This window comes from Antechinus flavipes, chromosome 2 (assembly GCF_016432865.1).
Source record: "Antechinus flavipes isolate AdamAnt ecotype Samford, QLD, Australia chromosome 2, AdamAnt_v2, whole genome shotgun sequence".
Lineage (NCBI taxonomy): Eukaryota > Metazoa > Chordata > Mammalia > Dasyuromorphia > Dasyuridae > Antechinus > Antechinus flavipes.
In genome coordinates, this window is record NC_067399.1 from 611,899,883 (window position 1) to 611,916,514 (window position 16,632).

The 16,632-nt window shown below is 35.2% G+C and overlaps 1 protein-coding gene across 50 annotated transcripts in view; it reads right to left on the bottom strand.

Annotated features, from left to right (window-relative positions):
• The window catches only part of SORBS1 (sorbin and SH3 domain containing 1), a 350,893-nt gene that overhangs the window by 90,338 nt on the left and 243,923 nt on the right, over positions 1-16,632 (bottom strand). For all 50 annotated transcript variants that reach the window (XM_051981698.1, XM_051981697.1, XM_051981725.1 and 47 more), the window contains one exon: positions 16,295-16,439. In XM_051981698.1, the coding sequence (XP_051837658.1) occupies positions 16,295-16,439 (145 nt within the window). The remainder of the gene's footprint in view (positions 1-16,294; positions 16,440-16,632) is intronic.

Below are 16,632 nucleotides of genomic sequence, written 5' to 3' on the forward strand. Positions count from 1 at the left end.
CATCCTTTATTTTCAGATGCCAAAATGAAAAACAACCCAAAATGACAAAGTACATTTTAAAGGAGGTAATGTTCAAATTCTGACAACTATCTCCAATATGAACTTATAAGCACTACTATGTGCCAGGCACTGTGCTAAGTATTGGAAGAACAAAGACAAAATGAAAAACAATTCCTGCTCTCAAGAAGCCTGCATTTTATTGGGTAGAGACTTCTATAAATGGAATTGATCAAGAGATTCATTGATGAATTTGTCAAGTCTTTCCTCAAATGAATGTGATAAGATTATAGAGCATCGATCTTGCTGTGGTCCCTTGAAGAGTATTTACCATGAAGGTGAATTTGGACCATTGACACTTTACAGTTTAGACTTGGAAGACTGAGGTTGCCTCCCAATGACTAGATGACAGAGGTCCAGGACCATGGATTGCCACTGGAGGACAGTGTCTGACACATACTAGGTGCTTGGTAAATGTTTCTTGACACTACTTGAATGAGGAACTGCTGTCTTCATAGTCTATACAATGGAGCTGTGATTACTCTTTCCTGTACTTTTCCTTTGGATGGCCAGATCATACTGTCCTTCCTGTGAGCAGAAAAGGATGATTTTCAGGAGATGCACATGGTGGTAATCACAATCTTGCCCAAGAAAGTCTGAGAGGGGAGCTTCTGGACATCCACTTCCTAATTAGCTTCTTCTATTCTTTCTGGATATCATCTGCCTTGGAGATTACTTTGAGGGTAACCCCAAGTTCATAAATTTCTATTTGGAGAACCTGGCCTTTCAGAAGAAAAGGGTTTCCTTAACAGCATTTTTTTTCTGAAAAAGAAGGCTCACCAACTGAATGTTTTTGACATCTCATTAAAGGTCAGAAGATATGCATCATTCTAGCCTCCATAGTACTGCTGTAAATTGCTTAGATGTGGCAAGTCAGAGGAGAATAGGGGATTAGTGGGCAACCATTCCTAAGTACCTTCACCTTCTAGAAGTGCTTGAGTAGACTTTTAAGAATTCTTGGAGTCTTATGCAATTTCTTTAGTGAGGGAAGTAAAAAGTAGACCCCCTACTCAATTCCTGAAAGTGTTAGGTGAATATAAAATACCTACATTTGGAAAATCTAGACATGAGTCTAGATGTATTTTATATCTAGATGTAAATGATTTTACTAGAGAAATCCAGATAAGAGCATAAGAAACTAAGTAAGCAAACTCTCTCAGGTCAGGTCTTCAGGAATGAAACTCATCCATAGGAACCCAGAATTCTTTGGAGGACCCTAGACCACAAATGATACTCCTGTGGAGTATTCTAGGTACACATACAAGTAAATGAACACAGAAATAGTGGATATCTTAAAAATTGTGAAGTTGGAACAATCATAAAATAAAGCACACACCAGACTGTAGATACTTTATCAACATTAAGAAAGCTTTCTACTTGCCTCTGCTCCTACCCTGATCATCAACTGACACAAATAGCAATAATTTTAGGAAGCACACATCTTGAGGAGACTACTACTTGATAGCTATATTCAAAATTTAACAAATATTATGTTCCAGAGAATCAACATCTTATAATAGAAAAGATACTAAATTTAGATTTTTTTATTTTTTTTTGTTGAGGCAATTGGGGTTAAGTGACTTGCCTGGGGTCACACATAGATTTAGATTTCTTAAAAACTGAAACCTGAGTTTGAATGTCAAGTGTCACTAACCTGTGTAATAATGAAGCAAGTCATTTGAGCTCCCTGAGACTTAGTTTACCAAACTTTAAAATGGAAAAAAATTGTCTTTTCCCTACTCAGAGCCTCTTCCCAGGACTATTGGGGAGAACCAATGAGAAAGAGTTGATAAAATTCCTTGTGGATAAAAACATTGTTATTCTTGAGATAGAGCTAGAGAGTAGATTAGCCAGCCAGCTAGGCAAATATTGTTCTGTTTTTTGTGAAACGCCTCCAGAGTAGAATATCTGGATGTTGTATAGTATTTAAGAGTGTAATTCAGAAGCCCTGGATTCAAATCCCAGATCTGTCACTGTTGTATAAACTTGGGAAAGTTCCCTGCTGTCTCTGAATCTCAGTTGAATAAAGGATGAATTGGATGGTCTCTGAGGTCCAGTCTAGATAAAATGTTTTTTTAATTCTGTGATTATGAGAAAGAGCAAACATTCCATGTGGCTATTTCTGTTCACTGGAAGCTTAGAACTATTTTATGAAATTCAAACAAAGGAAAGTTCAGTGAGCATGGCCAAAATATCCATAGATTATACACCAGCAGAATTGAATTAAAAGGAACTCTTTCTTTTTAAGAGTGGGAAGAGGAGACATCTCATTTAGAATGAGTAAACTAGATTTCAGAAAGTGGGATAAAGATATAATTGCTTCAAGGGACACTGAAGAAATTGTTAAGAAATTATGGCTATGAGTAGGGTATGTGTGGCAGAATACAGCTGCCAAGCTGGGCAGATTCCAAAGCAAAGCTAAGGACATCCTACTGACACAATCCCCATTTATAATTCTTTTCTTTTTTTAAAGGCTTGAAGATAGTGGTTCTCAAAATGGTGAATAATATAAATTTGGGCCCCAGATATTCTTGTATTTTATTAGATTGAGAGCTCCTTGAGGACAGGAACTGTCTTTTCCATTTTTTGTAGCTCCAGGACAAAGCACAATGACTGGCTAATAGTAGACATTTAAAAAATATTGATTGACTAATTGGCTAATGTTCATCTCAACACTTTCTGTCCAGTGAGTGTATGACTTGAAACAGCTAGATGGCCACATGGCTAGAGTTTCAGACTTTGAGAGTGGAATATGTGAATTAAAATCTTCCCTCAGCTACTAGCTGTGTGACTCTGGGCAAGTCACTGAATCTCTGCCTGCCTCAGTTTCCTTATTTGTAAAAATGAAGATAACAATAAGCTCCTACATCACAGAGTTATTGTAAGGATCAAATGAGATAACAAATATAAAATGTTTTTGCCAATCTTAAAGATGCTATAGAAATACTAGCTATTATTATTTTTCTAATGCTTAAAACAGTGCTTGACACATGTTATTGTTATGTGGCACGATAGAAATCTGGAACCAGGAAGACTCATGCTCCTGAGTTCAAATATGGCCTCCAACACTTACTAGCTGTATGATTCTAGGCAAGTCACTTAACTGTTTATTCAGTTTCCTCATCTGTAAAAATGAGTTGGGGAAGGAAATGGTAAAGCACTCTAGTCTCTTTGCCAAGAAAACTCCAAATGGAGTCAGGAAGAGTTGGACATGACTGAAAATGGCCAAACAACAGCAACAAACCACCAATAGGTTTTGAAGAAACAGACTGGGCTATTTCCATCTTTTCTTGAGTTTTACATCTAAGCTCCAGGAGTAGATCTCAGGCTATAACAAAGTTCTGCTTTTATAACCCTAAATGGTCTCTCCTCGAATCCTAGCTTTGAGATGGAGAGAGGAACCAAAGAAAACCTGTGTGAGGAGGTTGGAAGGTTTCACATATTCAAGGCAGAGACAACAAATATCACAAGGAATTCTACTATGATGGAACGGCTTCCTAACATAAGTGAGGGTGAGAAAGCTGGTATTTCTGACTCATGAGTCAGTCTGCTACATGAAAACATTCCTGAAGAAACTGCTTCCCCCTTTGGGCATTAACTTACTTCTCCCACTTGAGTTAGTTTAGATAAAGAAGAAAGGATGACTCAGAAAAATTTACAGGAAACTGCTTGTTTCCTTTTTTTCTTCAATAGCAACTTTTTTTTTTTTGGAAAGGGAATGTGCTTTTACAAGTGCCTACTATGTGCCAAACACTGTGTTAAGTCCTTTACAAATATTATTTTATTTGGTTATCCTGGCTTCTAGGCTTAACACTTTGTTCACTGTGCTACCTAGTCACCTAAAGCAGCTTTGCAAGTTTTTTTTCCCCCACTTAATACTTTTTTATTTTTTTCTAATTATCTGTAAAGATAGTTCCTGACACTCATTTTTGTAAGATTTTGAATTCCACATTTTTTCTGCCTCCCTCCCATTCTTCCCCCTTCCCCAAGACAGCAAGCATTCTGATATAGCTTAGACATGTATGATGATTTTAAACCTATATCCTATTAGTCATGTTGCAAAAGAAGAATCAGAACAAAAAGGAAAAATATGAAAAAGAAAAAAGAAAAAAAATGAAAACAGTGTGCTTTGATCTGCATTCAGTCTCCATAGCTCTTTCTGGATGTGGATGGCATTTTCCATCCCAAATCTATTAGATTGTCTTGGATCACTGCTTTGCTGAGAATATCATAGTTGTCTAAGTCTATCATAATTGATCATCACACAATCTTGCTGTTATTGTGTACAATGATCTCCTGGTTCTTCTCACCTCCCTCAGCATCAGTTCATGTAAGTCTCTCTAGGTTTTTCTGAAATCAGCTTGTTCATCATTTCTTATAGAACAATTACATTCATAAGCTACAACTTATCCAGCCATTCTCCAACTGATGGGCATCCCCATAATTTTCAATTCTTTGCTGCCACAAAAAGAGCAATAGCAACATACTGAACATAGAAGAAAGTCCTGTTAGTGTCAGCAAAACTTCTGGGAAGAAATTAGTTTACTAGATACTTTAGAGTAGGGGTAAGGGTCTTGTTTTTTTGTTTTCTTCTGTTGAAAGTACCCGATAAACAAGAGGAGGGAAATCAGCTTAGGGCCACCCTTAAGTAAAAAGCAGTCTAATTTAAGGATTTGCTATTTCCTGTTTGATTTTTTATGTATACATACATATATATAAATAATATATATTTTATATATATAGAGAGAGAAATAGATATAGACATAGATAGATATATATATATATATATATAGAGAGAGAGAGAGAGAGAGAGAGAGAGAGAGAGATAAAGACAGAGACAGAGAACATTTCACTCAAGTTATTTCAAAAAATAACTTTTTTTAACTTTTAACTTTAACTTTTTTTCTCTCATAAAATGCTAGCCAATAAATGTAATACTGATGGATTTCTGCTTTTCTTGTTAATAGATTAAGAGCTAGAAAGGATCGCAGAAGCAAATTGAATATGGCTCAGGGGATAGAATATTGGGCGAGGAATCAGGAAGACCTGAGATCTAATCCAGCCTCAGATGCTTTAGTTTCCTCTTCTGTAAAATTAACTAGAGAAGGAAATGGCAAACCTCCCCAGCGTCTTTATCAAGAAAACCCCAAATGAGGTCACAAAGGGCCAGACACAACTGAACAACAACTCCTCACTTTAAGGATGAGACACTGAGAGATTTGATGACTTGCTCAGAATCACCATGTCTGAGGGAGGCAAAGGAAAGGGAGAAAGAACAAGGCCAGCCTCAGACATAAAGGTCCTGAATATTTAACACCAGAGGAAATTACCAGGTCATCGAAATCCTGGTGAAACATACTTTTTGCACTGGCAAATAGCTACTTTACCTTTCTATTCAAATTCCAAGTTATAATTTAGAAAGAATAGTTTATTTTCCAAGGGCATTCTGAAGGGATGTCTTAGAAATATATTTTGGAACCTTGGGGTTTCTTGGATCAACATGTCAAATTATTGCTTCAGAATTCTTCAGATGTCAAGGGCATGGAAGGCTCTAGTTTAAGTGAAAATCTTACAAATTGCACCATTAAATATGTCCAGAAGGATTGCTTCATATTGTCTAGATGCTGATCAAATGGTAGAAAGGGCACTGAGGCAAGCTTCTGACCTCTCCACAAAAATCTAAGATTTAAATTACTTTTTTTTCCTTTGGTTTGTTTGGTTTTTTTACCCATGAACAAATTGTCAGTGTGTAGGCTCTCCTACACAGTGGTTGAAAAGGAGGTAGCGGAAAGAAATAAACATTTATTAAGGATCTATTATGTGCCAGACATTGTGATAAGCCATTTACAAATATATTATTTGATCCTAACAACAATCCTAGGAGGTGAATGCCATTATCATTATCCCTGTTTTACAGTGGAGGGAAAATTGAAGGCGACAGTAATTAAATGACTTACCCAGAGTTAAACAGCTAAGTCAGTATCTGAAAGTAGGAGTTGAACTCCTATCTTCCTAACTAACTCCAGGTAAGCATTCTGTCAACTATTCACTGAGTCACCTAGAAATAAATATTTTAATATCTTTTCCTTTAAATAAACATAATTCTCAGTACCTCTTTTCCTCAAATATGTTCCTTAAAATTGAGTTTGCCACGTATATACTATATCAAATTGCTTGCCTTCTCAATTTGAGGAGGAAAGGAGAGAATCTGACATTCAAAGTTTTAAAAATGAAGGTTAAAAAAATTTTACATATAACCAGGGAAAAATAAAATACTAAATACATTTTTTAAAAACATCCCCTAAAAAAGTAAAAAAAAAATTGCATCTGAAACTTTATGAAGTTTTGCAGGCCCCTTGCTTGGAATCTTTTTGATTTTCTTTTAGAAATAATTTGATCAAATTTAGTGATCTGGTTTCTCTACCTACAGTAGATTAGAAGAAGGATATTTTTAAGGATTGGGGAAGCAGAAACAAGCATATGCAGAAGGACAATAACAATAAATAGCAACTAGTAACATGACCTCAAGAAAGGAGAAAGGAAAAACTACAGACACAGTAATTCAAAAAGAAAATTAGCTTATGGCCCAATAGTTGAAAAAAAACCTTCTCTACACAGAAGCACAAGCCAATCATCTCTGGGCATACTGATAAAACACAGCAAGCAGTTATTGATACTGACAACTCCCAAGTATTCAAAAAAAAAAAAAGGGTAAAATTTTCCCTCTATGTTGTTTTCATAGTCTATTTTAAAAGCCTTGAAATTAAAATTATAAAAAGGTTTTTGCCCCAAATGGTTAAAGTAGAAACAAAATTTTCTGTGGAATTTTTCAAATTGTCAGATTCACTCAGAACATTTTATTCTCCAACAATATTACACTAATAGAGCATTAGTTTTCTTAGATAGTCAAAGCATAGCCCGACAATAAGCTTATTTAAAGATCAAAGGATGGGAAGTAGATCCATTCGGGCAGTTCAGGATCTCAGGCAATGCTCCATACACTGTCCAACCTGTCTGCCCTATTACTGCTGCTCCTGCTGTTCCTATTCCTGCAACCACCATCATCACTACTACTATTATTAGTATCACTACTACTACTACCACCATTAATTAATACCACTGCTGCTACTACAACTATTATTACTACAACGACCACTGCTACTATTCCTACTGCCATTACTACTACTAGTATTACTACAACTATTAGTAAATAATCATATTTTTATTAATAAAATAATTAGCATTTCTATAGGGCTTTAAAGTTTACAAAACAAACACTATCTCATTTTACCCTCATAACAACTGTAGGAGATAGGTACTATTATTATGCCCATTTTACAGATTTACAGATAAGGAAATTCAGGTGAAAAAAGGATTTTCACCATTTTTGTTCCATTCTTCTGTTTATCTCCTGCTTATTAAGATGTGGTGACCAGAACTGAACACAATCCTCCATATGTGATCCAACCAGAACAAAGAGTGGCAATCTCACTTCCCCCATGCTGGAAGCTAAGTCTCTCTTAATGTAGTCTAAGGCTGTAGTTCTTTTTTATTTATTTATTTTTTGACTGTCACATCATACTCTTGACTCTTTAGTCAATCACTAAAATCTTCAGAACTTTGGATGAACTGATGTCTATCTTTCCTTACTGTATGCTTGCACAGTTGATTCTGAATCAAAGTGAAAGACTGAATTTCCTCCTATCAAGCTTCATCTTTATGGGATTCAACTTAATGTTATAATCTGTCAAGATTTCTTTGAATACTGACGCTGACATCTCAATGGCAACACATCCTGTCTGTGCTATGTTGGGTTCCAGTTTTTCACTTGGAACCCTTCTTGAGTGCTGGAAACCGGTTGAAGAAAACATCCTGAACTCTTGCATGTGTCTCAAAGGATTAAAAAAGGGGGATTGGAGGATATTAAAAACAAGCATATAAATAAATGATAACAATAATAATAAATGAGAGCTGACATGGCCTCGAGAAAGGGAAAAAAAAAAAAAAACTACGGACACAATAATTGCAAAAGAAAATTAGACTATGACCTATTGAAATATAAAACAATACACCAAGAATAGACTTTCCAAGCAATTTCCCCTTGTCCTCACAGAGAACTTCATCTGATAATGTTTTTATTCATCACCCTTTCCAATCTACCTGCTCTGCTCATTCCTCTTCTGAGTCTGTGTCCAATCAGTATCTTTCCCCATTTCCCCCTAGTTATCTGTGGATTCTGACCTAACACAGAGCGAAGAGTGGGGGGCTGACCCTGGGTGTACAGCCCACCTTTTCCTTCCTACCTTGGCAACCTTGCCAGTGACTGAGCCTGTTTCTGCAAAAGGTCGAGATTGGACTGGATATCCTCTGGGGTTTCTTTCAGCTCTAAATCTATAACTGGAAGGATACCTATAAATCCTGATAATCTAACCTGTTTTATACGGGGTGTAATGGGAGGAAAGGAACATTTATAGAGTACCTACTGTGTACCAGGCATTATGCTAAGAATTTTGCAATTTCTTCAATTGATTGTCATCTTACAGAATAATCATCTCAAATATTGCCTCAAATTATCACCTTTTGGGAGGTATGTGCTGTTACTATTCCCATTTTATAGCTTTGTTTTCCGAACTTTTCTTTCAGTTGACTCAGCAACTCAAACTGACTTTTACCCTCACTTAATGTTCTTTCTGGCTACAAACATTAGAAAGAGCCATGATAATTGCTGGCATTTATATAGTGCCTAAAGGTTTGAAAAGAGGCACACACACACACACACACACACACACACACACACACACACTTTAGGAAATAGGGAGGCTTATTATTCCTCTTTGACAGATTAGGAAACTGAGGTTACATGACTTGACCAAAGTCACACATCTCTAAGTGCTGAGCCTGGATTTGAATTAAGAACTTCTTGATTCTATCCAGACTACATACCACCTAGCTGTTTCTAATTTGCTCCCTGGGAGCCATTTCTGCAAGAATAACTGACTGAATTTTAAAAAGAAAAGAAAAGAAAGGAAAACCTGGTCGAAATAATTTAGCATTGAAATTAAACAATGTTAAAGAGCATCTTTTGGAATAAATCTAGAGGAAATGCCACTTCAATTCCTAATCAAGAGACCAGTAATATCAACTATTTAAATCTCAGTTCTTGAGATAAAGTCTCTTAACTGGGCCAAAAGCCGTTACTCCTTCCTTAAACTTATTCTGCTATTCAATTTTGCTTTTACTAATTCTACCTATATATAGAACTGGAATGGAGAGATTATGACATTAAGAAAGTTAAGCTATAGCTAGGGTTTCTTCAATGCAATGATTAACATTCTTAGGCCTAAAGAATTTTTAACACTCTACTCATGCTATCCTTGGGGAGTAGTTTTTCCTTAAACTAAATTAAGAGATTACAGAGAGGCTAAAAACAATCTTTGCTATCTCCATGCTGGCATGCAGAATAGGCCATCCCCTTTCTTGATTTGACCAAAACTGCTGGGAATTAGAAATAAAAAATACTGGTTTATGAAGACAGTACCATAAATAAAGCTCAGAAGAAGCCACTCATGAACTTATTAAGTTTGCATCTTTTCCCAAAAGATTTTTTTTTAAACTGGGTTATAAGAGAGATGCCAATGGATATCTTTGAGCCTAACTATCCAAAATGTGTAATCTATTAATATAGATTATAATTATCAAAATAATTGCCCACAATTCAAAAATCATCACAGATCACAAAATGTTAAATCTGCAAGGGACTTCAAAGCTCATCCAATCCTGCCTTTTCATTTTGTGGAAGATGAAACTATGGGTCAATGTTATGAAGTCACTTTCCCAAAATTATAAAGTTAGTAAATGTCAGAATTGAGACTCAAATCCAGGTTTTCTGATCCCCAAATTTATTTTTTTTTCTATTGCACTGAATAGGTATATATCTTTGGCAGTGTGCACCAATGGAAAGAATTATGGATATGGAGTTGGGAAATTCCTCACTCTGGTATTCACTACCAGAATGACCATGGGCCAGGCACAAATTCTCTGGGAACTAGTTTCTTCATCTGTTAAAATGAAGAGGTTAGATCAAAGTCTTTTCCAGCTCTAAATTAAATTAAATAATATTTGTAAATTACAATAGTATAGTGCTTGACACAGTCATAATAAATATTTATGACCTTCCCCTTCCCCTAAATCTATGATCTTTTGATCCATTGATATACAGATATGGTGTTTATTTTAACAATATAATTGAATGATCTTCCCAATTACTTGTATCCCTGTAGTTTATAGGGTTCTGTCTGCATAGCCCTAGTAATTCCATTCCCTCTAAAACATCTGTTTAAATCATTAGAGGCTAAAAAGGAGCCCAAATTGATGATCTCAACTGTAAAGAAACCCTTCTTCCAAGATGCTTATGCCACAGTTTCATGATTTCAAATTGGAACAGATCTGATGACTAGTTATTATCAGAAAGAGCATTAATATTTCTCAATATATTAAAAATGAGTGATTTTGTTCATGTAAATTCCCTTCCTCTGAAACAATAGACACATAATCCCTTGTGACATCATAGATGCCTTTCAAGAATATCTTTGAATTTAAAAGATTTGGGAGGTGGGGGTGGGAAGTCATCACCTGTAGTTAACCTGGTGGCTGATTTTCTCCAAACTTAATTAAGCTGATTCTTAGGTCAGCTGACTTAGAGTCTATCAAGGGACTCATCCTCAAAGCCTTCTCACTTGACAGGACCTGGCAGATCTTATGCTCCACTAAATCTCTGAGACCCCAATAGCACATTCATACTACAATAAAGCACTCAAGTAGAACTTTGGAAGACCATCAGTTACACAAAAATGATTACGTTTGGTAGATATATCCTTTCATGCAGATGGATTATACAAATAACCTCATCCAACAAGTCAATTCCTTCTGTTACCAAGGGAAGCATTGTGGAGTAAATTCATCCTGGAGGGATCATTTAGTTTGCAGTTCTCAAAACAAGATGATTTATCAGAATCATTCAGACATTCTTTTACAGATGAGGTGACTGATGGATAATTCCTGCTTGAAAAGTTAAGATCTGATAATGAAAACTTCCACCAGTTTAGCTGAAGACCTCAAGGTACAGAAACTGAATGAACCCCGTATTGGATGATATAGATTGAGAGTAAACTTATCCAGTGCACAAAAGATACATATGCCCTATTTTACTTCCACTCAGGTGAGTTCTCATTCTAACAGATTTTAGTAGACGAAGCAATACATACCTTAGGCAATCAATCCTGTTAAGAACTTGCAGGTTGGATTCTAGTGAAATGAGGATGCTGGGCCTTTTGTATTTAGGCAGACAAGACTAGTGGAGCCTATTGTTAATGTGCCAGAACAAATATTCATCTATGTTTTGGAGTCTATTCCAAGCTCCTTTTATGAGCCTCCTCCACAAGGAAGTGGGTTGGTCCTCCATCTGTACGGGAAACCAAGCCAGGCTCCTCAGCTTTTTTCAACAGAATGTTAATTCTGCTTCCCATTCATCTACTATCTAAAACATGTGGATTCTTCTCACAGAATATCCACACTCAGAGTACTCCTCAGAGAGATTGACTGTGATGCAGCATCTACAAAAAGTTCATTTTAGACTGCTGAGATTTGAAACACCCTCATATACATGGTATTCCTTCATTGAGAGGAAGGAAGATGGCAATAGTATTTGATAATTGGACTACTGGAAAGCCATGACTAAAAAAAAAAGAATCCTAAATGTAATAATACAAGAAATAATTAAAGAAAATTGTCCTGAAGTATCAGAACAAGAAGAGAAAATAGAAATAGAAAAAATCTTTCAATTACCACCTGAAAGAGAGTCTGTGAGGAAAACCTACAGGAATATCACAACCAAATTCTAAAATCCCCAGATCAAGAAGAAAATATTATGTGCAACAAGAAAAAACAGTTAAAACATGGTGGAGCCACAATTAAAATCATACAAGAGCTAGCAGAGACTACATTAAAAAACTGCCAGGTATTAGAACATTATATATTGAAGAGCAAAAGAACTAGAGTTGCAGGTGAAAATATCATCCCCAGCAAAGTCAAGCATAATCCCAAATAAAAAAAAAAAAGGACATTCAATGAATTGTCAGACTTTCAGGATTTTGTTGCAAAAAGATCTCAACTTAATAGAAAATTTGACAAATAAGATCCAAGAGAAATATGAGGTAAACATCAAAGACTAATTTCAAGGGACTCAATAAGGATGAACTGTTTATGTTTTATATGTGGAAATGTAAACCATAAGTCTAAAATTGTCAATAATTGGGTACTTCAAAAGAAAGATTGGAGTAGAACTGAGTTTTTAAAAAGCAAAATCTTTCAGAGTAATTATGTTATATAAATGAGGTACAAGAAGAAGATCTGACACAGAGGAATTAGATGAGGAGGAGGGCTAGTACTTCTGGAATCTTATTCACATTGGGAATAGGTAAAGAGGAAACAATACGTATATATCCAGAAGGGTATAAAAGTTTTCTAAATTTATAAAGAAATAAGGGAATAGAGTTATTTTTACCTTCTGAATCCAATTCTCCCTGTGCAACAGGAGAACTGTTCGGTTCTGCAAATATGTATTGTATCTAGGATATACTGCAACATATTTAACATATATAGGACTGCTTGCCATCTTTGGGGGGGGGGTGGAGGGAGGGAGGGGAAAAAACGAAACATAAGCGAGTGCAAGGGATAATGTTGTAAAAAATTACCCTGGCATGGATTCTGTCAATACAAAGTTATTATTAAATAAAATAAAATTTAAATTTAAAACAACAACAACAAAAAGAAATAAGGGAATAGAATGGAGGGGTATAGAAGGGTGTTTAGATTGAAGGGTGCAAGACAAGTGTAAAGATTAATGAGAATGAAATAAAAAGGGAGGGAAAGTATAGAGGGAGAAGGTAAGTGAGGGATCCTTAGAAAAGAGGGGTATGTTAAGAAATAGCAAGGGGAGAAATAAAGCAGAAGAGCTAGCAGGGAAAAGAAATGAGATATATATACATAATAATAATCAGGAATAGAATTATTAGAAAAAACAAAGATAGTAATCCTTGATCTCAAAGTTAAAACTAAAATAGATTTAATCAAAAGAGAAAAAAATAGGGAAACTATACTATATGTCAGCCATATTAATCAATATTCTTTTAGATGATTTAAAATAACTAGATGATATAAGGTTGGAATATTGCTGTGATATAAAAAACAATGAGTTGGTAGATTGAGAAAAATATGGAAAGACTTGGATTTATGAAAGATGATGCTGTTCATTTTCAGAGAAACAGAATAAACAAGCACAGTATGGCCTTATATAGATATACATGAATGTATATGTATATATATGTATATGATTATAGATACCTATGTATATGCATAGGTGTATATATATATATGTACATGTGTATATATGGATATAGATATAGATGTCAATACAGAGATCTGATTAATTGTAGCCCTTTTGGGGGAAGTAAGGGAGATGAAAGAGGGAAAGAATAAAGTAAAAAGTGCATAGCAGAGAACAAAAGAAAACCTACAAGAAAGCAAAGAAAAGATGGACAATGCTGAACACAATATGTAGTATTTATTATATAGGCTCTCTTTGTACAAAACAACTTAATATAATCAAAATTATCTATTTGGTGTTCAATAATGAGTTCCAGTTCTTCTTTGGTCACAACTTCCTTCCTTCTCCAGAGGTCTGAGAGGTAAACTCTCCTATGTTCTTCAAATATGCTTATAGTATCACTCTTTATGTCCAAATCATTAACCTATTTTAAGCTTATCTTGGTATTTGATGTTAGGTCAATGCTTAGTTTCTGATACAGGTTTTCTTGAAATGGAAATATTTTTATCCTATATTTCACGCTCTGATCACCCATTATCCCAATCAGTAGCTTCCTCAGTGACCTATCACATTATTCCTATTATTATACTATTATTACATTAATATTATTACCATAATATTACATTAAACCTATTCCAGGCCTTCCTCCAGCCATGTTTCATTTTATTCTTCTAGAATCTCTTCATCAACTTCATGATTATATGCACATGTAACCTCCTTCCTCACCGTTACCATTATCACACCACCTTTCCCCCATCCAATCAATATTGACATTGTTTCTGTATGGAAAAGGCATATTGATCTCCTCGCCTCCCTAACTCTCCTCTCAGCCCTACTTGTAAACTATCCCTACTAGGATATAAGTCCTTGAGGACAAGGATAGTCTTTACTTTTGTATTTGCATCCCCAGTGTTGCCTAATAAATGCTTTTTCATTCATTCATTGATTCACTTATTATGTAACTTTGTTATATAAGGTAACATGATTAATTTTTGCTTAAATTTAGTGCCAAGAAAAACTCCCACCCAATGAATTTGTACGTTTTATTTTTTCAGAAAACAAGAACTATATATAACCAGTGTGTTCCCGTTTCTTTCTTTTTTTTTTTTTTTAGCTGCCAACTAAATTCATAGGCGTATAGAATTCAGTGTTGGAAGCGATATTAATGCTTATCTAGTTCAACCTACTCATTTTGCAGTGGCCTGCTTTACCAAGTAACTCTTCCAAGGAGTATGGCAACATCCCACTTTCCTACTTGTTCTAACTGATTTTCAACTTTTTTATAATTGTACAATTATATATGGGATTGATGTTTATAGAACTACTTGTGATCCTTTTTTTTTTTTTTTAAATGTTTTATTGCTGCCTTTTGTCATTGTATCATAGCCATTTCTAAAGGAGGAAAAAAAACTACTTCTTTTATCCAACTGAATCTTCCTTCCTTACAAAGGAAACAAAAATCCCTAATTAAGTGACAATAATCTGAAATGAATTGGACTTTCTGATTTTACCTTTCCCCCATTCTTCTGCCATGGAAGACAGTAGCGGGCTTTATTACTAGTCATCCACAACAATCACTGGCTTCATAATCTCTCAGCATTCAGGTTCTTTTTGGGAATCTCTTCTTTTATATTTAGACTTTGTATATTATTTTCTCTTGGTTTAGCTTTTCTATTTTTTTAAAACATGTGCTTCACATAATACTTTCTATGCTTCTCTGAATTTCTCATATCTGTCATTTCTTAAAAAACAACAATGTTCTGTTATATTCATACACCACCATTTATTTGTTTGTTTTCAAGCATTCCCCAACTCATGGACAACTTCTTGTTTCCTGTTCTTTGCTGCCACAGAATGTGGTTAAGATGCTCTCGGTATATACTAGATCATTGCTTTTGTTTTTGATCTTGAAGTTATGTGCCCAGTAAATGAGGTCAAAAGGCATGAACAGTTGAATCACGTTCTTACATAAATCCAAATTGGTATATAAGTAAGGGATATAGAAGGTAGGCTTTCAGGTGAGTTCTGAAGGAAACCAAGAAAACTCAAAAACAGAAGTAAGCAGGTAGACATTCTAGGTGTAGGGGACAAGTAGTGCAAAGACATAGAGATAAGATATGGAGTTTTGTGTGAGGAACAGGAAACAAATTAGGGTCTGAATTGTAGGATGGTAGAATCCATGGAGGGCAATACAGTATAATATCTGGAAAAGTTAAAAGGGGCCAGGTTATGAAGAACTTCTAATGTCAAAGAAAGAAGTTTATAATTGATTATAAATAATATGTATATTATATATACATAATATATAATTATATATAATATAGATATATTACATTAGATATTAATATGTACTATAGAATGTGTATAATATATACTATACATAATATAAATATATAATAAATAAAATAATAATGTAAATAAATAAATAAACTAGAGTTTATTAGGGGTGTGTGTGTCAAACCTACACTTTTTAAAATTCCCTTTGACACCTGAGTGGAAGATGGCCCGGAATGGGGAATGATTTGAAGCAGGAAGACCAGTTAGAAAACTTTTGCAACAGGCCTAATGATGGGGGTCTGAACCAGGATGGCAGCTCTGTGAGCAGACAGAAGTCCACTTTGTCATCATTTCAAGGAGATGGGTAGGAGTTTCTTTGTTGTGATTGCTCTATTCTTCCAAGAAGGCCATGGGAGTAAGCAGATGGTGTCAGAGGAGAAGGCAAGAGGGAAAGGGGACTCATGGACAATATCATGGAAAGCAAGGAAGCCTTCTGGAAATCATTTGCAAGACCAAAAATACCCATTAAATCAGCTGTAATTTAAAATGAAGAGAGATAGCGTCACGCTTTCTTACCTCGATTGTGTTGCAGAAGCACAATAGTGGGATTAACGATGGTAGTGGAAGGGTAAGCAGATGAAGGCTTGCTGACTGGTGGGAAAATCTGGGAATCAGTCCCAATGCGGGGTGAAGAAACTTCATTTACCAGAGAATCTGCACCCTGTAAAGAAGAATGCATTTTAACTGCTGATAAAAGCATAAAATTGGGGCTGATTCAAACAGAAATTTAAAGCCAGGAGTACTGTAATTATAAAAAGAAGTGCAGTAGCTGAAATAAGGAAAGAGAGCATCTTGATCACACATACTGTTCACTGTTAATTTCAATCAGAAATGGACTAACATAATTGTTTTCC